The sequence below is a fragment of the Haplochromis burtoni genome, unplaced genomic scaffold (genome assembly GCF_018398535.1).
Source record: "Haplochromis burtoni strain Fernald_Lab_line unplaced genomic scaffold, NCSU_Asbu1 Contig_266, whole genome shotgun sequence".
Lineage (NCBI taxonomy): Eukaryota > Metazoa > Chordata > Actinopteri > Cichliformes > Cichlidae > Haplochromis > Haplochromis burtoni.
In genome coordinates, this window is record NW_024582627.1 from 127,036 (window position 1) to 149,906 (window position 22,871).

At 42.9% G+C, this 22,871-nt stretch overlaps 2 protein-coding genes across 3 annotated transcripts; one reads left to right on the forward strand and one right to left on the reverse strand.

Annotated features, from left to right (window-relative positions):
• The first annotated feature begins 1,403 nt into the window (after positions 1-1,403).
• LOC102303690 (artemin) lies at positions 1,404-20,139 on the forward strand. Of its 2 annotated transcripts, XM_005939332.2 has the most exons (5): positions 1,404-1,904; positions 2,510-2,825; positions 14,737-14,798; positions 17,157-17,367; positions 17,690-20,139. In XM_005939332.2, the coding sequence occupies exons 2-5, from the start codon at positions 2,699-2,701 to the stop codon at positions 18,187-18,189; spliced, it is 900 nt and encodes a 299-aa protein (XP_005939394.1). In that variant the 5' UTR covers positions 1,404-1,904; positions 2,510-2,698; the 3' UTR covers positions 18,190-20,139. The 2 variants fall into 2 exon arrangements, with proteins under 2 accessions (XP_005939394.1, XP_042083468.1); XM_042227534.1 differs by having other exon boundaries at positions 1,404-2,825.
• A 46-nt stretch (positions 20,140-20,185) lies between these two features.
• On the reverse strand, positions 20,186-22,733 carry LOC121815667 (prostaglandin E2 receptor EP4 subtype-like). The gene is made up of 2 exons (XM_042227533.1): positions 21,646-22,733; positions 20,186-21,517 (listed from the first exon to the last, which is right to left on the reverse strand). The coding sequence occupies exons 1-2, from the start codon at positions 22,498-22,500 to the stop codon at positions 20,930-20,932; spliced, it is 1,443 nt and encodes a 480-aa protein (XP_042083467.1). The 5' UTR covers positions 22,501-22,733; the 3' UTR covers positions 20,186-20,929.
• Between the last annotated feature and the right edge of the window lie 138 nt (positions 22,734-22,871).

Genomic DNA, 22,871 nt, shown 5'->3' on the forward strand with positions numbered 1-22,871 from the left:
CAGTTTTATACTGTTACATAGGAAATGAAAAATTCCATTAAAACCACAACAGTGGCCACGTTATGGCTTGCCAGACAGGAGGAGAAGGAGGAGGTCTGCAGTAATCCAGTGCCTGCGTGTGTGTTTGTGTTTGTATGGCCTGGAAATGTGTGTGTTTTGCTTGCATGGGGTTTAACTGTAGGTGTACAAACAGTGTCATGCTGTAATTCCCTTTAACAATACTGAACAAGTTCATCGCCATAGCTCACAGTGATGGATGATGTGGACACACTCGTTAGACACACTTGGATTTGTCGTGCCCTCTGCTCAAACTGCCACCTGCTTGCGGCCTCATTTGAAGTGGTGCCTGGCTCTACCAAGGAGGGAAACTTACATAATTTGGCAGATAGAGATGATATGTGTGAAAACTGCTTCAGGCATATTGAAGGAATCAAACAAAGTTCAGTTTTGACATCTCTAAACACTTGTTTTGACATCTTTGATTCATCAGTAAGTCCCAAATATTCCAGAATTTTATGATCCTGGCGGGTCTACCTTTTCTCCTGTTGTTGCTGAGCTCATCTTTCTTATCTGATGGTACATTCCTGCATGTCAGGCACCTCAGCTGTGCGCTTTGTTGCCTTGTTGGTTGCTACTATTAATAGTACTTTGGCATAGACCAGGGAACCTCCCTGCATTTGTCTCTGCCTCAGCAGAGTGGGCCTGCAGAGGACAGCTATTTACCCAGTCTTTGTGCTCAGCGGGCCTCAGTGTTTGCCCTGCAGGGAGTGCCTCTGCTTGAGGGCCTTTTCGTGTGAATGTGGGTGGGTGGGTGGAGTGGGGTAACAGAGAAGAATGGGATAAACCCTATAGGATGGAGAAGGAGTGGGAAAGGTGCTTGATTTGGATTGCAGTGATCAGGGGTCTGGGGACTGTCACATGCCCATCCTTCAAATAACAAGCCCAGGCCAGGGTAGGACATTTAACATCTGAGGGCATGAGTGAGTGTGTGTACATAATGACGTCCCGTGGGTGCATGTGTGCATGGAAAGATGACAGAAGACTACAGAGGCACAAAGGGTCAGGGAAAGGACCCAACAAGGGATGCAGAAATAGTGCAGGGCCAAAGTCTTTCGGGCCGACCGTCATTTGGGGTCCCAAATGGATCACAACTCACCTATGCATGTCTCAGTGTGCGCATTCACGTGGGATATACTGAAATTCTCGACATTTATCAGTCCCGGTGTGTAAACAATGAAGGCCAAGAATCTTCCACTGGAACAGTTTTCTAGAAACGCTCCGTATCCATCCCATATGACAGTCTCCCCAACTCTCCCTCCCTCCCTCCCTGCTCCCAGCGCAGGAACAAAAAGACATCTGAGCCATGCAGATGAGGAACAAAACTCAGAGCACTTTGTGCAGCCGCCACTGCGCTCCAGTTTCACAAAGTCTCTGACAGGGGGAGCGGCGCGCTGTTTTTACGCATAGCCTCCAGTCCAGCAGCCTATTGTAGACATTGTAAAGTAGCCGCGTAGTACATTTGTGGAGAGGACACAGCTCTGATAAATGGATACCTGAGTCCAGAGTAGAAGAGCTTTTACCAAGAGAAAAAACAAGATATGCGCTTTTTGGAGACGCTGCGTAAATGCGTGACGCATGGACTTTTTTCTTTTTATTTTGACCGACAGAGGAGAGGTTTTCTCCGTTTTAACTTCACATTTCAAATCAAATCAAATCAATCAAGCCAACAGATCCACAAAAAGAAGACAAAAGGGCTTTCCATGTGATTTTTTTAACCAAACCGTGACCGCACAGTCTATTCCCGGACGTTTTGTCGTAAAAGAGACGCAAATCGTGCTTTGAAAACTTATTTAGTCATTAACCATAAGAGCTGTTTGGAGACAAGACCGAACAGGTTACTAGAGGTAAGAAGCGGAGAGTCATGCCTGGAAAAACTGGCTTCTTTTCATTAAACGCTGGTTTGACGTGTCAGCGGAGACGTAGTACAAGAAGCAGATTGAGGGCAAACATTTCTTGCACTTCTGACTGTTTGACCGACTCTCCTCGCTTTCTCTTTCTCCGTGTTGAATTGTTTGTGTCACCGCAAACAAACTCCCCGCTAATTAGATTTTATATAGGCAGTAACCTGCCAACACCAGTTAGCTGTAGAGTTTTATTTTCTTCGTCCTGGGTAGATGTAACCGCCTGCAAAATGTCTTTCTTGACAAGTCATTCGGTCTCGTATTTCAGACCAGAATATCGTTTCCTTTAGACAGCTTCAGATATTTTTGAGAGGGCTTGTAGAAACAAATATCTTGAAGTTTAAAAAATGTTGGGTTTTTTTTTTTCATCACAAATAATACAGAGTAACAAAATAATGGTAACAAAAAGATGGGAAACTGCCCCATCCTTTGGTTATATTTAATTCATAGTTCAGTCAGACTTGAGAGCCATATAAAACACAATGAACTAACTTAACTCACTGGTTATTACTGTGTATTTACCATCCACTGTCTCTGTTCTTGTTCAGGGTGCTGAGGCTCTACAAGAAGGACTCCGGCCATAGAAAAAAAAGCATTTTGGCCCCACATAAAGGAGGAGGAGGCGCTTCTTGCCTTGAAGCTGAGACGTTTTTAGATGGATTCTTTATGTCTGCTTCAGCACCGGAGCAGACGGTCTGCTCTGAACATTTGCAAGCCGTGACAGCACGTTACAAAACATGACGCATCGTAGCGTATGGATTGCCAAAAACATGAGCTGCTGCACCCAGCGCGGAAGAAGGAGAAGAAGAAGAAGCGGCTTCCCTGTCCTCTGCGGTGCGGAGCAGGACGCGCGCAGGACAGCTGGTAAGGCGCCATTCAGGGTCCGTGCAAAGTTGCTCGAGAAGTGATTTAAGACTTTGTCACAGCGGTTTAGAGTGATGGTGCTAATATCTTTATGCTTGCTGTAAAAGCAGACCGGGGCCTCTTGTCTTCGTGTTTGCTGTGACAACACTGAAATGATCGTTTGATGTTTGATTTGCTTTCACTTCAGCCGCTCTCAAACCTCCCCGCACGCACCTGCCAGCTGCTTTGGACTCCTCTGACTCTTAGGATCACTGTGACCTGGATTCAGAGCTGGGCTTCATTCACTGTTTATTGGGAGGGCATTAATGAAACGCAGTCTCGTAGGAGGGTAGTGGATGTGTTTGTTCCTGTGGTGCTTATAAAGTTAAGTTATATGAGTTATAGTCAGAAGTGTTTACAAGGTGCCAGAAGGGGAAGGGGGGCCTCGGAACTGCGGAAAAATATAAATCAAAGGTACTGTGGTTTTATAGGTGTGTGTGTATTCTCAAAGAGAGGACAGTGGCAGTCAGAAGTCCTCCAGTGTGATCCCTTCTGCGGTGGGCTGCAAATCTAAATATCAAAGTGCCGATTACACACATACAGAGAGAGAAACAGAGAGAGAGAGAGAGACTTACAGCTGCGTGTGTTCTCCTCCTTTCCAGAGGCTTTGAGGGGATCATGGCCAGATGAAGTCTTTAAGCTTCAGGTGTTGTGACATTCAGGGTATTTTGTGTTGATCACTCTGGCTTTACCGCTGTGTTACTGTTTCGGGATCTATTTCAACTTTAATCTGTATTCTTCTCGTTCCTTGCATTCAGACTTTCAGCATCCGGTGATTTCCCTCCTGAAATGTCAAGATTTGTCTGCTCAAAAACGTGATTATGGCTAACTGACTCACACATTTGTACATGAACTTTCATGCTTACACTCTGACTCAATGACCCCGTGACTCACACAGTCATATACATACAATGTCTCTCTCACACACACTCACACACGCTGATGAGGCCCATTTGGAGGGAGGCAGGCCTCTGATGTTCAGAGCCACTGAGAGAGTCAGCAGTGTTTTCTCGATTTTTCTCGATGAATCTCTGTGTGTCCAGGCGCTTTGGCATCACCTGAGACTTGTCGCACGTCCCCAGCAGGCGTCGCCCGCTGAATTTCTGTAAAGCCTGTGAAAACTTGTCATGCCATTGAAGCGGCCTTGTTTTTACTTTACTCTGGATTGTTTTAAAATCTCCAGTTTGTTCTCAGGAGGAACCTGAGGGTATGGCCTCGGCTTCAGGCATCTCACACTCACCCGTCACGCTGCCACAGCTTTCACTTCCTCCAGTCAAAGGTCATGGGGGTCAGTGGCCCCGCTGAGGGTCAGGTACAGCCGGCCGGCATGCTCTCTTTTCCAGCAGCCTGCTGATGTGTGGTCTGGCTTGTTTTAACTGGCATGTGGCTTTGCAAGAGTTAGCGTGCCGTTTGTTGGTGTTACGGTGTTAACTCTTTCTTAATCTGACGCCAGCCGGGGTCGCAGAGGAGCCACTTAAACACTTATAATCAAAACTAAAACACGAGTTAATTTAAATAAAAGCATCCTCGTTGATAGACTTGGATCCGCTGTGACACTATTTGTCTTCCCCTCTGGTTTTATTACTCACTAAGCCTTCATCCGCAGGGCCTGATACCTCAGTTATTACGCGGTGTGTTTAATTTAATATTCTGGGACATATTGAGGATAAAAACACTCATATCTTTTTTTTTCCTTTAAAGCAAGATTGCATCTCTCAGATTTGCCAAAAAAAACATAACCTCTGCTTCTGCTGACAATCAAGTGGAATGAAGTGAGGAAAACAGCAGAAGGTAGGGGGAACATTCAGTCACTTCTGGAGGTTTAAAAAAAGCAAAAAGTCCCACAAAGTTTGGAGCAGAGTTGTTTTACGGGGGGACTTTAATCAAAGTAACCATAAATCTTATAAACTGATCATATTGACAATTTTAACATCACACATCTGTCTCACCAGGCAAAACCTGTTAACTTTAAAGCAGATGAGAACTCGACAATTCAGTCCAAATAAATAATATTTACTAAATATTGATCATTAGAACAGCATCCATCAGAGCACAGAGGTTATTCTGAACATCCTGCTTCTCATAGGTTCATTTTGTTTGAAAATAAATCTTTCATTACAGCATGTGTGCTTTAAATCGAGCTGCTCAGATTAGAACGACTGATAGAAAACGGAACTCTTGTTTAACCTTCAGAATGGCATCATGAGGATGACGTAACACTGTTTGTTATCAAATTAATGATCGAATTGGTGAAAATTAAAAGAATGATAATATTAATAATTAATCAGTAAAGTTTACTCACCAAGCCACTGACCTATCAGATGATCCGAATTTTTTGTATGCCTTCAAGTCGAAGGTTAAAAAGTGTCTCCAAATAAGAACTCACGTTGCACGTCTGTCGTGGGAATTTAAAAAGAAACGTGATCACAAAGTAATTAAAGTGTGACCAAATACCCTTTATGCCTAATCGTCTGATAATGTGTGGCTGTATATTTCCTGGATTAGTCATATTGACAACACGAGAGATTAAAAAGCAGATAAAGCCTTGTGCTTTTAAGAATAGAAAAGCTGATTTCCATCACAAACAGTGAAACCTACTCATTGTTCACTGAGCACATTAATCTGACTGACTTCAGATTAAAGCATATGATTCATTTCACAGCAATACTGATGCAGTGCAACATTCAAGCAATACACCAGACCACAATCTTTCCAGATTAATGGACACCCGTCAGTAAAAGATGGATGCGTGCTCTGCGCAGGGAGGCTTGTCTTCGTCTGCGCCTCTGCTTCGGTGTGTGTAACGTTACTCTGGCTGTTTTGTCCCAGCACTAATGGAGAGAGCGCAGGGAGAGAGATTGATTATGCAACGTGAGGTGCCACAGGGCAACTTCAATCTGGAAGTGCTTAGAGTACGCAGCGAACCACAGTGATTCCTTCAGGGCAAATTGAAGGAGGCATGATCTGACATAAAGGAATTTCAATTTGTTAGATGTATTCCTTCAGACAAATGCTTCCCATGCTACTTCTGTTTTCTGTGTCCCTGCTTTTGTAGCGCTGGACAATCTCGTGTAACTACACAGGGGGAATTACTCCTTTCTGTGATCTTGGATTGTTTTCTTGTTGTTGAGCACTTTGGCTTTTTTTTTAAGTTCAAACACTTTAAATTATTTAGAACAAAGCAAAAGTTAATATGTTTGGAGCCGCTGATGAAACATAAAGCTTAACCTTTGTGCTTATCGTAAAATCTTCCTCTTAAAACAACTTTTTCTCCGAATACTGAAGAATGTTAACTAGCCCAGCGCCATGTTTGTGTCTCTGAGAGCGCTTTTTGATACAATAAGCTGTATTCTTCTGAAATTAGCAGGTCAGATTCATTAATCATAGCGTCTGAGGGCCGCTTTGAACTATCAGGCCAGGTCATTAGAGCCAGCCTGTCTGGGGTGGGAGAGGGTGACACGGAAACACTTTGGAGAGCGCTGGTTCAACCAGACCCAAGTCACACTAATAATGACCTGCGTGTGTGTGTGTGTGTGTGTGTGTGTGTGTGTGTGTGCGCGCGCACATGCGTGTGTATGTGAGAGAGAGAGAGAGAGAGAGAGAAAGAGAGGGAGTGTGTGTCACTTATAACCACTTCTCTGAGAGCTATTCTCAGGCACAGTGTGGGCTTAATTTGAAGAAATAACAACATGAGATTGGAACAAGAAAAGGTTGCAAGGGTGCAGGAGAGGGGGGGGGATTGTAGGAGAAGAAATTTCAGTGTGGGTGTGTGCATTTGTGTGTGATTTGCACTGCACTGCCAGTTTTTCCTGGAAATATAAGCTTTACAGTGTTTTGGCGGGGGGGGGGGAGTTTATGACAAATGCATGTGTGCATGTGCATGTGTGTTTTCTATCTATTCCTGTCCATCCCTCTGTGTTCTCCCCCACTGTCCTTTCTGCGGCCTTTTAAGCGCTGCCGTCCTCACAAACACCGGAAAGTGAAATCCTATCCTCCGATCATCGCTCCAGCATAGCTAAAATGTGTTCCCATTTAAGGTGAGGCTCAACCAACGGCTCTCTGTGTGGCTTCCTTTTAAAACCAACTTAATCAGGCAGGAATTTGGGTTATTAGGGTCAGGGACACTGGGAAGCAGCTTTAGTGAGAAGCAAAGTGAAGGGAAGCGAGACGGTGAGGACACAGATGTGTCGCATCAGCTGTTGCTGTCTTTAACTCATGGGAAAGCAGGCGGTGCGCAGAGAAAGGTGGTGTCCCGTCTAATTTACCTGATCGGGTCACGAGACGCTTACAGGTCTGATGCATTGTGGGATTCTGTGTGGATAATTAGCGATAACTACACTATAGCTAAACTTTCCAGTGACCCTGCACACTTAATCTTGTCTAGAGGCGGTGGTACTAAATTCCAGCTGATGTGGAAAAATCTAGAAGGTTTATATGCTCATTATACCGGAAACCTACTGAAAGCTTGTGTTTTTCTAGCTCTCCTGCTAATTTTAGCAAGGTATTCGCCACTTTAACATCTAAAATTTAGCAACAGATACAAGCAGTGTCAAACACAAGCTATCAGAAAAAATCACATAGATTTTGAATTACTCTATTATTGATTATTTTGGGCTGACTGGGAAACCAGTTGTGTGAACGACAAAGCAGTTGCCCCGATACTCAACAGATTTGGAGAAACATTAGCATTGATTCAGTTGTGTTTGTGTCCTGCAAAGTTAGCAACTAGAGGGTGAATTCATTGAAACAGTTAGCTTCTAAAGTAGCAGACATTTCCTTCAGATGATGAGAACAAAACTGAACTAAAGTAAGAGTGAATGCTGGACATGTTCCCGCCACTTGCAAATGAAAAGCTTTATTGAGTGCAGTTAGCTTAAAAAAGCTAAAATAACCTCTCTGTTGCTTAGCTGAACTATCGAGCCTTCAGATCATTTTCTGAAGGTTCGTCACTGCGAATGAACCCTTTACACATCACATGCTGACGTCTGATCCCTTTTCACTACAAAAATATTGAGTAGTGTAGGATGTGACAACATTCGCCATAATTCATAGACTGGGACATGTGCAGCAGCAGATGATAATGGATCAAAACCTCATATCTCAGAGCCTTTTTGCAGCACATACAGATATCTGCAAACACTGATGATACATAATAAAATTATTGGGTTTTTTTCTTTTTGTTGTTTTTTTCCTAACACCTCAGTAGGTATTACTATACTTCTGGCTCTTGGAGGCTTTAAACCAGTTTAAAAAATCAATGTGCTTTTTTTCCCTCATAATGAAATGTAACTGACAGATTTATGCAAACATACAATCAACAGAAACATCAAACGCCCATTGTATGACGAATTTCTCAAAGAAGGTGTAATTAGTAAGGTCCATATAAGGCATGCAAGACATGTAAAAACAAATGGAAGAGTCTGATTTGCATTTCTGAAATTTCACACCACTGCAATGTGGTCACTTTACATTTTTACTTGCTTAGTCATACAATACGTCTGATAATTTCCTCTCCGTTGGCTCTGTTACAGCCTCAGCTTTCTGCTTCATTGAGAACATGTTTCCATTCGTGGAGTCAGGTGGCTTTGGCCATTCAAACGACGACAGCGTTCTCTCTCTCTCTCTCTAACTCAGTTGCAATAAAGTCATCAGGGCTGCCGCTCAAGGTGAGCGCGCTGGTCATGGATGACACTTTTATGACCCGCAGAAAAATGCATTTTACCGTGCTTGTTGTGACCCAATGATCCCAGCACTTTGACAGTCTGCCATAACTCTTTCTGGCAACCTGACCCTAAATGTGTGAGGGCGTTAATCTAGAACTCTTCCACTTCAAACACATTGCTCCCCATGAAAAGTGCTTCATCCCACTTATCCCACCAAGAAACCATTAAACACTTTTTTTTCCTCTGGAGTTTCCTCGCCTCAGAGAAAGCTGCAGGGTCAGTGAAGTAAATCACTTATCACTCAGGTTTACTATTAGGCAGCCAATAAGTTTAACTCCAATAGGTACGTCTAATGAGGTCCAGGTTGTGGTGTTTAACTGCTCGAATAAAGCATTTTCTTTTCCATTCTTTACTTTTCGATCCAGATTAAAGCTCCTTCTAGCAGTATCTCTTAAGTTCATGTGGCAAATATGTAAGCAAACAGCTGCCTGTTTACACATAATGTGATAAGACTTATGTCCACGTGATGAATGTAGGAAGCAGGCCTATCAACTATCAAAGAAAATTACTGGTGGACTGAAATTAGAAACTGTCTATAGCAGCCGATTGGTCGCTGGGGCTGCAGAAATCATACATACACCAAAGGCTACTCTTTTTAAGTATATCAAATCATTTCATTAAATAACAATAGACTCTAAACCGTCCATTTTCTTCTGTTTGTCCAGCTCAGGGTTGCAGAGAGCTGGAACCTATGTAATGCAGAGTACACCCTGGTACAGGTAGCCCGTCTGCTGAAGGGCTACCATGGAGAGACAAACATTCACACTCGCAGTCACACATGCAGCCAATTTAGAATCATAAATTAACCCAAAAGATGCTGGAGGAAGCAGGCACAGGGAGAACATACAAACTCCAACCTGCAGATTCAAACCCAGGATCTTCTAGCTGTGAAGTGACGGTGCTAAACCACTGTGCCGCCCATATCTGAAAGCTGTTACCTGTGTGAAAGACTGTCGGACACCTACGGGCTCAGATGTTGTCGCTCAGTTATAAAGATGAAGACATGTGGTGAGGTCATACGGATTCACTCCTCACCATCCTCTTCCAGGCACTGCGGTGTCCACACCTCTGATTATCCCGGCCTCCTCTGTGTGGCCTCAAGTATGTGTGCGTGTGTGGGAACTGTGAAAAATTAACAAAAATAGTTCGTGTTTCTGTGGCAGGGAAAGGATTACAAGAAAAGACCAACAGGCGGAGAGACTGTACGTGCACACATGTGTGTGTTTCGGGGGACCTATCTGAACCGAGGCATGGGACCTGCTATCTGTTTCTCATTTTAGCGCCGTTCTGTGGTTTTCCAGCAGTGACAGGCCAAGGAGTGGAAACTGGCACTAACGAGCAATTACATCCTGCCTGCCTGCCAGGGATTATGGGATTACAGGCTGACCGGGCTTCAGTCTGCGCTCCCTTTCTGCACTCTCATTTTGTCATTCCCTTGCCTTCCTTGTGTTCGCGCTTATCTTTGCTTTCAGACCTCTCCCATTCAGTGGTTCAATTATCTTTTTCTCATTTTTCATTCCCCTGGAAAGTAACCCATTGTCTATTTTTAATTCTCCTTACTCGTTTGTTCATTATTATCTCATTCTCCTTATCGCTCCTCCTCCTCTTCCTCCTCCTCCTAGCCTTTTCTCCTTTTGACTTCATGGCCCCCTCACATAGTTTAAACATGCTGTCGTTAACCGCTGAAGAGTGAAATTGGTTTAGTCGTAAAGGGGAAGAAAGGACACTTATCAAGAGCAAAATACATTTAATGTGCGTGAACTTTTAATAAGAAGGGTGAAAATGAGAAACAAAGGGTAGAGGGTGAGAGTCAGGAGAATGGCACGTTAATGTCTGAGTTTAAGCCGTAGCCCCAAATTACAAATTTGTCCCAGAACACACAAGTTTTTACTGTTTAACGCCCTGGAGTGTTTTGTTTTGTGCAGATTAATGAAAAAAAAACCCTGAAAATCCTGTCAACAGCATGTTACAAGCAAGATTAAAGTAAAGTTCACGCTGGTTAGATGCATATATCTGTGGAGCTTTGGGGCACAAGCTGATATTATGCTACCTTTTCGAGGGGACCTCCCCAGATTTCTTGGTGTCTGGTAGTGATCAGGCGGCTCTCCTGGTGTTCAGCCTCTTTCTCCTCTTACAGGTGTCTTTTATTGAGCCAGCGGTGATTTACTGTACTCTTGTTTTTCTCCTCGCTCCTGCAATCAGGCACCGTGGTAGTGACAGGTTAAAGCTGGAGGTCAGAACATTTTACCGGCGTTCACACAGCAGAAGAGAGAGCGACTCTAATAGGAAGTTATTATCGGCGTTTGGGTTTTGTGGGGAGACTAAACACCAGAGAGCTCGGAGCCTTTTTCTTTCTTCACAATAGTGAGAGGTTTATGGAGGCTCTGTGAGTAACGCTCAGGTCTGTAATAGTATACAGTGAACCCACAGATCACTGATCAGAAAAACATCTTGGTGAGTAATAGACGGGAAATCAATGTAATATTTATACGGCCTTACAAATGTACAGTATAGCTGCAGAAAAGTTCAGGGAAAAAAGAGTGTTTGAGACAAATGTGTGACAGATGTGTGAGGTATGTCACTAATGAGGCCGATTATGACTCAGCAAGTAGAACAGCAGATTCTGCACAATATGTTTAAATGAGGATGAAGGAGGGCCTAAATGATTCTTTGGGTTTTATTATCTTATAATATATATTATATTAACTTTTATCTTTCAGACAGAAAAGTGAAATCTAAAGAGAGACATTTTACTGACTAAGCTTATACAGTTGCTTTTTAAAAAAACAAAATTTAGATGCTGTGTTCCCCTAAATGAATCCCATATTGCACTCTTATATAATAGAAAAGCATGTTTCTGTGTTGCATCACTTTTGTGGTTTGTATGTTTTGATGCTCGTAAGATGAAGGCCCAAATTATCCCAAATTATTCCCTGCTTCAGTTCAGCATGCATTCTGTCCAGTTAACTGATGTTAGTTTTACACTTGGGTCCTCTTTTCTAGAAGCTGGTGTCTTTTCTTATATCTTAAATAAATATTCCCTGAACACAGTCCGCATCCACCCTGTGCAAGCACTTAAACACCATTTGGAGTAGCTATGCACTCCAGTCCTGTAAGCTCCGCGAGTATTAACTGGCTCTGTCTTCATGGGTTGCTCTCGCTTCTGGAGAGGTTGCCCACTTAACTAACTGTGAACAACAACCGCACCGCCGACGAGCAACAACGTAAATGGAAGTTGACAAGAACTCTTTGCTGCAGACATGCAGGCTGATGGACAAACCAAAGCCTTTAATCAGCCAAACAAGGAAGAAACATATGCTTAGCTGTCTAAACACACACACACACATATACTGTATATATCAGCAAGCTTGTGTCAGTCTGCAGCTCTTCAGGACCTTCAGTGGTGTGCTCTTTCTTATTTACCCCTCTCTCCACCCCTCAACTCCTCCACCCATCTCTGAAAAGCCTGGAGGCGTCGGGCTGTAAACAGCTCCACAGAGCCGGCGTGAAATGAACCAGCAGACAGGCCCATGTAGACTCCCAGCTCATTGATCTAAAAAGGGCTAAACACTCCCAGCTGTGGCATTAGGGGTTGAGAATGGCACCTCTCCAGAGACTCGGTGAGGATCTGCAGCCCCGTGTCCCACTTCACACTGCTGTTAGTTTCTAAATCAGCTCAGAGACAGTCGGAGATACAGAGCCCAGGAGTTGGAACGCTTTGGCTTTATGTCGCAGCGGCGGCGTCTGTTTTTCTGGCTGAGTTACGATCAGTTTGTCTCTCAATGTCCTCTTGTTCCCTCGCCCAACCCTCAGTGTGTGTAACCTCACTTTGCCTGGACTGGATCACCACAGCTGGAACAAGCAGGATTGCATAAATGCACCAACAGGTCTTATCAGGACCTGTGATCCATAACCTTTTGTCAGTCTTCCATCTCACTGCACAGACAGAACTTCTTTGTGACTGTTAAATAAACATGGTGCGCTGCATATCGGCGAGATCTATAGAGACGTGAACGGTACACGCTGGAATACGCTACAGTGGGCGTGCAGTGTTGCTGTATGTAGTTCAGTGCCAAAGTTACACAAAGCCTCTCAGAGATGATAGATGTGGTTTCAAAGATGTTGGAGGTAATTGTGGGCAGAGTGCTGTTTCAGAAAAAAGCATGTTCGTGTCACATTTAAACAAGTCAAGCATACATCGCTGAAGTAATTCATTTATTATCAGGCAAGCGGGGAAATTTCATTTACAAATAGTCACAAAGCGAAAAAATGAATTTAAGCAGAAATACAAAAGAGACAAAGAAGGCAAAGACTAAATGAAAGTGAAAAGTGAAAGTTTGGTCTTTAGGCTTTTAAATAAAAATCCCTGATTTGGCATCTTGTAGACTAAGCATCACCTGATTACCTCATACATTTAACCTTGATTACCTCATGCTTTTAACCTTGATTACCTCATGTTTTTAACCCAGATTACATCACATTTCTAACCCAGATTATCTCATATTTCTAACCCCAATTACCTCATGTTTTTAACACTAGCCTTGGAATATACAGAAATCTCGATCCAACCTCAATATTAATTGAAATGTAATCAAAAATCAATCATACCTGCATTTTTTTATGCTAATTAACCTCCTAGGACCTGTGGACATCACATTTTGGGTTATTTAGACTAAAATACTCAATTTGTCTCTACATGGGCCTGATATCCACTTACGAGGACATTATACTGCTACTGTTCTATCAAAATTTTAAACAAATATCCTCATATGTGGCGCTTATTTTTCTTAAAAACAAAAATAAGGTTAAAAAAAATCTGGTAATTCTTTGTTTTTACATTCATCAGGTCCCAATAAGCCCAAATATCAAAGAGAAATTAAAAATTCATGTCGTGGAAGAGTTCGGGTCTTAGGAGGTTAATATAGTTCCTTGTTTTTCCATTCATCATCATTTATCTAATGTGGACAAAATGTTCCTGAAATTTGAACATAAACAATTCCTTGATAAATGGGCACCTGCTGACGAAGATCCTGTAATATGATCAAACGCTCCAGAATGGCTACTAATGGACCTTGTGATTACACAGTGTTGTTGATGGCTGTTTCTGAGATCAAGGATGAACACTCAATCTCAATCAACGCTCACGATATATTTGGGTTCTGGTCTAATATTTGGACAAAGAAATTGATTCCAAGATGCTCCACTGGACTTTCAGAGTGGCAGCTGAGGTGTATGAATATGATATATATATAGTATATATATATATATATATATATATATATATATTATATATATTATATTAAATATATATATATATATATATTATAATATATATATATATATATATATATATATATGTTCTAAACACCAGCCAATCAAATTATTCACTTAACCTGTGAACTGGTTACCTTTAAAGCTTCCAAGCAGTGTGAGCCACTGTTTTGGTGTCCAGCTGCCTTTGTTGAGCATTTTAAAGATGTTTTTCTTAAGTACTAAATCAATATAAAGTAGAAACACCTACAACTTTGTGATAGTCTGATCTTCTTTGAGTTCCCCTTTTGGGAGGCCACAGTTTAACCTGATGACCTCATGTTGCAGGCGCTCCGCAGCCAGCACAATCCTCCACACAGCACGTACTATATATAAACATCTGCATCCGTGACACTTCTTATCACCTGTCCTGCATCTCTGTGGTTTTTGTCTGGGACCTCCGTGAAGTGCTCTTGCCATGCCTGGTTCCCCCTGCTTGTACCTCTGCCACAGGAATAACCCTAAAGAATGCCTTTGACAAGTAAATTGCAGATACTGGCTTTTGTTGCCGGACTGGGGTTGTTTGCATGGATGTATGAACAGACAAGCCAACACTAGCCACAGTAACTGGCAGCATACACTAGTCTCTTACTGAAGCAGCAACCAAAACATTGTCCTCATGTACTGAGGACGTGATTTATGTGACATGTCGGCTTGCTCAGGGGCCCATGGGCCTGTTTTCTTTTACAGTATCTGGACAATTGTGAATGTATACACACCATATCGCCCGCATGTTGTCCCTTTAGTTTATGTTATCCTTTTCAAAGGAGTTCTAGGAGGAGGAAAGTTGAAGCCTTGTTCTTGTTCTTAAATTCCTCTGTCCCTCTCTTTCTTTCCAGGTGGGACCAGATGGAGGATTCGGAGGGCGGATAGACAAGACGTTACTTCTGCAAAGGGCAAGGTTTGTCTGCAGCAAGCACACTCATACTTACCTCTCCTCCAACTTCTGCCTGTTTTTCTCTTCACCTCCTTTCTGTTCTCCATCTTTTTCAAACTCACTTAAATGAAATCCTCCTCTGTACATATAAGCTCACCTTATAAGTTTTCAGTTTGACTGTGCAGACCACTATAAACCAGAGGAAGAGTTATGTGTGTGTATAAATTGTTAATGAAATCCATCCCCACCAGACTCAGAAATGAGCTTTTCATGAAGCCCTGTCAGCACCGAAGCTTTCGGTGCTAAATGATAAGCCAGCGGACGGAGCTTGATCCAAGGCGGAAATAAAGCACAGTTATTTGACTTAAATATCACTGAAGATGAAACAGGCTTGAGACAAAGCTGCTGCTGCAGCTCTTTTGAGGGGCTTATTAAAAACCTGTGTGTTTTAGAAGCTCTTCTGAGTAGAATCTTATTATCTTTATCAGTTTTATATCTGTAAAGCTCCCCGTCAGCTGAGTTTTGTGGTTAGGCAAATTATTCCTCTGGTGTTAACTGATATTTGTTTGTAATTACACTTCTCTGAAAACTCGCTGCCTTAGAAACCTTAAAACTACTGTACTTACCTTAATATGTCTTAATATGTCTTATACAATCTACATTAAAGAACTGTTATAGATAGATAGATAGATAGATAGATAGATAGATAGATAGATAGATAGATAGATAGATAGATAGATAGATAGATAGATAGATAGATAGATAGATAGATAGATAGATAGATAGATAGATAGATAGATAGATAGATAGATAGATAGATAGATAGATAGATAGATAGATTAGATAGATAGATAGATAGATGCATGCCAACCAGAGTCAATATTTCTTAGTGCAGGAGGAAGAGAGTTCCAGAGCCGAGGAGCAGAGCGACTGAAAGCTCTGTTCCCCATAGTGATAAGGTGTGAGGACGGAACAGTAAGATGAATAGCAGATGATGATCTGAGAGGGCGGGAAACAGTGGTGATATGGAGCAGGTCACACAAATATGAAGGAGCAGATTTATGGATACACTTGTATGTAAGAAGTAAGATTTTAAAATTTATCCTGGCTTCTATGGGCAACCAGTGAAGCTGCTGAAGAACTGGGGTAATATGAGCACTTAACGGAGTGCAAGTTATGACCCGAGCTGCAGAATTTTGAAGAAGTTGGAGTTTATGAAGGGACCTTTTAGGGAGACCAAATAGGAGGGAATTACAGTAATCAATACGGGACGTAATAAGACTATGGACAAGGATGGCAGCAGCATGGGGAGTAAGGAAGGGACGGAGTCGGTTAATATTACGTAAATGGAAGTAAGCAGACCGGGTTATGTAATTAATGTGAGACTGGAATGAAAGAGTATTATCAAGTATGACACCCAAACTCTTAACCTGAGGGGAGGGAAGGGTAGGAGAATTTTCAATGTTAATGGAAAAGCTGTGGGATTTGGTTAAGATAGATGGTGTACAGCCTACACATCTAAATTATACAGTGTTTTGATCCTTTTTAAAAAAAATCACCACTCACGCTGTTTCTGAAGTTTTGCGTGACCTGATGTTGACACGGTTTAAACCAGGGGTGGGGAAACTCCAGCTCTCAATGGCCAGTGTCCTGCAGGTTTTAGATGTGTCCTTGATCCAACACAGCTGATTTAAATGGCTTCATTACCTCCTCAACATTTCTTGAAGTTCTCCAGAGGCCTGGTAATGAACTAGTCGTTTGATTCAGGTGTGTTGACCCAGGGTGAGATCTAAAACCCGCAGGAGTTCTCCACACCTGGTTTAAACATTTCCACGGTAACAGCGGCTTCCACAAGCAGAGATGTCACTTTTACGATTGTGGGTAGAGTAGTTCTTTTCCACGCCATCACCATTAAAAATGTTTTTTGTTGAAATAAGGTTGATAAAACAGATTCGTGGTTTACAGGAGCACAGTCATTGTTTCGGTCTGCTTTGGATAGTCTCAACATTCTGGCTCAAAATCCCTATGGAGAATGTGTGGGACGTTTACTTTCAGAGGTACTGAGGGTACTGACAATTAGAGCCGAATTGTCTGTAAGTTGATATTATTATCAATCTATTGGTATCGGTATTTATATTGACTGACAAATGAAAATTAAACTGTAAATAACAGCTGGAAGAAGAACCTTCAACCATGTTATGAGGGTTCACCTTGCATAGTTTGTCCACCAGAGGGCACATTTTCCCTGCAAACACAACAACCAGCTGACCAGAGCGGAGGACTTTATTAACTATACATAACACATTTTAGGGAAATCTTTTTATGTGTTTGAAAGAGAATATATATCAAATAAGAACCAGCTGACATACTCTGTCTTCTTAGGTGCTGCTGTGGGTGCTCATTGCTTTGCTGCCTCTGGTGGAAGGAGCTCATATGAAAGGTGGTGCTGGTGTGGGATCAGACTCAGGCCACACTGTGGGCCTGCTGGGAAACCAGGAGGAGAGACAGCTTCCTGTGACGCTGCCTGAAATGGTGGAGGATAAGGAACAGAAAGAAGACAGTGACCCTTACTCTACTTGGCACCCTCTTTATGGTACTGAAGCTCTTGGGAAAGTGTTTTTGAGTGACTGATAACGCTAAAAAGCTCTCTCTATATATACATGTGCAGTCCATTTACTATATAAGTCATAGCACATAAGCTTTACTGAGCAGTACTAGAATGGAAAGATGGTTGAGAGAAGTCTGAGCCTGCTTTGTGTCTCAGGCCTTTGAATACACTTACACGTGAAGTCATTTTATATTAAAATGCAGACGTGAGATTGTAGATTACTTAAGAAATATACCCCACTGCTCATAATTCTGTAAACTGGTGTTCACTCCCAGCCTACCATTTCCTTTCTTTCCTTCTCTTTCAGACCCTTTTGTAATGGATGAGGTGGATGACCATCCCAGCAGTCGCTGGGTAGGACGATCACCACGCTCCTCTGATCCCACAGAACCTCAGCCCAAGGGATCATCGAAGAAAAAGAAGAAGAAGAAAGAAAAGGAAGAAGAGACAGAAACAAGGAACAGAAAGGGTAAGGGGAGAAACGGACACCCGAAGCAGAGCAGCAGGCACTGCCGTGTGGAGAAGAAAGAGATGAGGGTTCGGGATCTAGGACTGGGATTTGATTCGGATGAAATCGTCCTTTTTAAGTTCTGTGTAGGCTCCTGCCAGGCCGAAAGAACAAACTATGACCTAGCACTGAAAGCACTGCTGGAGAATGGCTCGCTGCCTCGACGCACCGCCCGCAAGGTCAGCAGCCACCCCTGCTGCCGCCCCGACCGCTACGAGCCAGTATCGTTCATGGATGCCAAGACCACGTGGAGAACCATCCAATCGCTCTCTGCCGCCAGCTGCATGTGCATGGGCTGAATGATGAGTACAAACAGATAAGCGCCCAGGATGGATAAAGCTGAAGAGCCTCTGGCTGGATAGTGTGTGTGTCTGTGTGTGTGTGAGGCCCCGTGTTTAGGATTTGGCCATATGGGGGCACTGTCTCACACAGAAACAGAAAAGAAGAAGAAAAAGAGGCCACTTGTTTGCCTCCCTGATACATTTCCTGCTGAGAAGGAAGTGGGCTGGCCGCAGCTGGACATTAAGGGCCAAGGTCAAAATCAAGAGACTGAGGGGGAGGTCATTAGGGAAGCCCAGTCTGGATACTGTTCCCTCTGATACTGAATTCTTTTTAACTGAATAACCGGTAATTAATGCAGGATACTAAAGCCTGGTTATTATACACAGAGACCTTCTTCATGTGTTTGATTTCATTTGGGCGAGACCTGAAGGCTGAAGCTCAAGCGATGTAAAGAAAATTTACAGTTAAAGGACGCTTTGTTTCCATTCAGACCATTCATGCTCGGTGAGAACAGGTGTTTCCACAAGATTCGTTCTCTTCCCGCACACAGACAGGGACATTACATTGTGTCTTCTCTATGTTCAGGTGAACTCAGCCAGATGGATGCCATGCATCTTCATGTATTACTGTATAAAAGTAAAGTATATTTATTTTGGATAAATTATTATTTATTTATTATGGCTTCATATGAGAGCTGTTTTTATGAACTCTATTGTAGATAATATCTATTTATTGCCAAGATTCACTTTTCATGTCGACAGTTACTTGTGCTCGCATACAGTACAACATTTTTTTCTTTTCCAGATGCTGATTTTCACACTTACCCAGCACAGAAAGTCAAACTTTGGCTAAACAGTTTCTTCTAGGCAGAAGTAGATTGGATTTCTAAAATCTGGTTATTGATATTTTTTTCTATTGAGCAAAACAATATCCAAGAGGTCAAATTCTTATTTACTTTTCATCCCAGACTAACAGATATTGGGCAAAAATGGACCAACATTGAAACAATGTGGAAGAACTGATAAATATTGAATTTTGTTTACTTTGAGAGCATCTAACATAATTGAGTCTGGTGAGATATCTGTGTTTGTGGTCACCTTTGTGCTGGAAATAGTCATTTAAACTTTAATACATACTGCATTGTATGTACAGTGTGTAGTGAAGAGGATCAATTATGGTTTTCCTTTGCTGTTACATTGGTGGATGCTCTGTTTTAAACACTAAATACTGAGGTTATTGTATGAACAACTAATCCCAGTGAGCCAAACACTCAACTTCAGACAGTTTCTCGATGTGTCTTCAGAATAACCCCAGCCTTGATGACTGATATCAGCCTTTGACCAAGTAACATACTTACCAGTGGCCATGTTTTGTGTCCTATCAGTCCCAGCAATTTTGTGCTGACTAAATGCTCTAAGATGTGAACTGAAAGTTATGTTTTACAATGCAATAACTTTGTTTGATTTTTTTTTTTTACCAGCTATCAGTTAAATTGTTACCGACCCAGAATTTTAGAACTCGTGCATCCCTAATCTAGACGACAAGACCTTGAAGGTGATTTTTAGTTCTCATTCATACTCTCACTATGTCGCTCTGTCCTTATTATTATTATTATTATTATGATGATTATAAAGCTTCCTTTATTTTTGTATGTTATTATCCTCTAAGGGAATAAAGTTTTTTTTATAATATACATCATGTTAGTACACCTATTATTCAGACTATTCTGTCCAGTTATCTGTGCAACAGTTACTGGTGTGAACTAACACCACAACAACTTAATTTGCCGATGAATTATCCTGTAGCGCCACCTGCTGGACTAGAATCTAAAGCGAACTGCAATGCTCGTTTTGACGCGAGAGGAACTTGCTGTCCTGCCACCTGTCTGCTGCCAGCTGGTGATGTCTGCTTTAAAAACTTATTGTTCTTTATTGAGCAGAACAGGCAAAACCGGTGATTTCGCTGCCTTTATTTATCTGCACAGACCAAATAACACATCCAGTAAGCAACTGAGCTCACACAGGTGAGGGGAACAGTGTTTTTTTCTTCTTTATTTTAAAATAAGATTTGATCACATTTGCTTTTTACAACAGCAGTTATTAAAACACGAAAGACATTCGTGGTCCTCCATACCTGCATCATGAAGCACTGTTACATGGCACTGAGCGAGTTGGCAGCATGTAGAAAAAATAAATAACTAAATAAATTACACCGCCCCCGTAAAAGAAATGTAGTGCAACAACACATGTAAGGGCGTCGCATATTTAAAGAGTTTTAAACCCATGAAATGACAATGACACGCACTTTATTTGTACCCACGGGGTATGAATATTTAAATTTCCAAGTTTGGAAATTTCTTTTATTACGGTAAAAAAAAAATCTACCACATACTGTTCTGGCTAAACTTTTTTTTTAAGGTTAAGCAGCATGAAGAAGTAAATGTTTGGTCTCTGTGATTCTTTGGAAATGACGTGGTTCTTCAGTTCACAATCTACTGTTGAACTGCTGCGCTGGATCACGTGGATCAAACCTGAAGCACTTTGCTAGTTTTCAGCTCACGTTAAATCATATGAAAACTGTTACCTGCTGTTAATGGTGACGTGCTGATTACTGCTGCAGTTGTTACTGGATATTATTTTACACGATGTGACACTTGGCGGTTTAAACCGATCAAACGTGATTAAGTCACAGTTCGGAGATCTTCCCCGGTTTGGCCGAGGTGCTTGAAAACTGCTGTCGGGAGTTCGTGAACTTCACTCAGAGACACTTCGCAGACTCACAGGAGCTCGGTGTGCTGAACGTGCAGGTAACGATGTCCATTCTCCTTATGTGCGCAGGAAGCAGCGGCGTTACGCTGCGCCCTGGAGATGCCTTGGCTGCCTCCTGTTTGGAGTTACCCTCCACCTCGTCATCACAGCCAAGGGTCGCGGTCGATTCGACGCTGAACGGGTGAAAGCTGACACGGGCCGTGTCGTACTCCCACGCTTGTCTCAGGGCAAAGTCTGTAAAAGATTTATTCTGGATGAGTCCGTGATGGTCGTTTCTGTAGCTGGATGTGCGTATGGAAGCGTAACTGGTATCGTTGCTGTTTAAAGACTGTGGAGAGTTTTGACCCTCTGCCCAGCCGATGTTGTCGCCGCCTCCATCCCTGACCCTGTTAACTGTTCTCTTTAGCTTCTCGCAGCCCTTCAATAGCAGGTTTTTGCGACACAATATGTACACCCAGGGGTCTAATATGGGATTGAACGAGGCGAAGCGGACTGCCAACAGGTCGCTGCGATAGTCGGGCTTCATCCCAGCAGAAATGTAAGATGGGCCATATAGTTGGTTAACAAAGATTCGCACCTGTGAGACAAAAGCATGACAGAAGATATCTGAGTTATGATATCAAATAAAGCTAAGACCAGTAACTGAATGTGCACTGGGTGCAGACATAAGAGAACAAATAGAAACAAATAGTCTGTTGCCCTTACCACTAATGGGATAGAGCAGACCAGGAATACGATGGTCATCAAGATCATAAGCCAGAACATTTGGATCTCTGCCGCAGAAGTGACCGAAGGCAGCCGAGGGAAGCGTCGACGGGAGCACCCCTGCTCACACAGCTCAGTCCTGACTATTCCTGTCCTCTGGTTCATGCCCACCAACGTCCTGCACACCGCCAAGTTACACAAAACAGTCACTGCGATCAATATAATCATCACGCCGCCGTACAGAAACGAGTAGCAAGCTCCCAGCGGATCCATTGCTCTCCAGTCGAGAAAGCACCAAGTCCCGGGGATTTGGCTAACGTGCTGTCCGAATCCAAAACTGGGCATAATACACAGCACGATGTTCGCCAGGTAGGTGACCAGGAGCGCAAACCGCGCCATGGTTCGGTCTATGTGCTGGGAGTAAAAGTACGCGTGATTTATGGCCAAGTATCGCTCCACAGCCATAGCGCACAATATAGACATGCCGGCGGAGCCGAAGAAAAGCATGGAAAAGGAAAAGAAGTGGCAGAGCAGCGCTCCCCCTGGCCACCGGCTAGACACGTACGTGGCGATTACCACCGGGCTCGTGAAGCACGTCCCCAACAGGTCAGTGATGGCCATACCGCAGACCAGCGTGTAGAAAGTGGTTTCCTTCTGTTCTTTTTTGGAGACACACAGCACCACTATGGCGATGAGGTTTCCCAGGACGCCCACGGCGAACATGGTGGCTGAAGTGATCAGAGACTTGTACTCGAGCCGAAGCGCAGGGAAAGCGCTCTGGTTAAGCGAGAGAAGCTGTGACGGCTCAGAAACGTTTGTGTCCAGTTCTTCAAACGCGGCAGTGTGGTTGATCATTATTAAACAAAACAAAAAAGCAGTAACAATGCACGAAGATTAAAGCACGAAGGACTTTCAGTGACCTTCAGAAAAGTCGCTCTGAAAAAAACAAAATGCTTCTCCAAAAAAATGAAGAGGAAAAAAAATCACATTGCGTGGAATCTTGTGCTCATAAACGCATAAAGCACACAGCAGTGAAACGTATGTTGTGTTCCAGCACTGTGTTCGGATCCCGGCATAACCACAACAGGTGTGCCTGTTTTTGTTTTACACCACTCGGATTTGCTGGTATTTAAGCTCTGTGCTGATGTCAGGACAGTGACGTGCGGGCTGGAAGCGCGCAGGTTTCCGAGGATCTCATGTCTCCAGCCAAAGTACAATCATGCGTC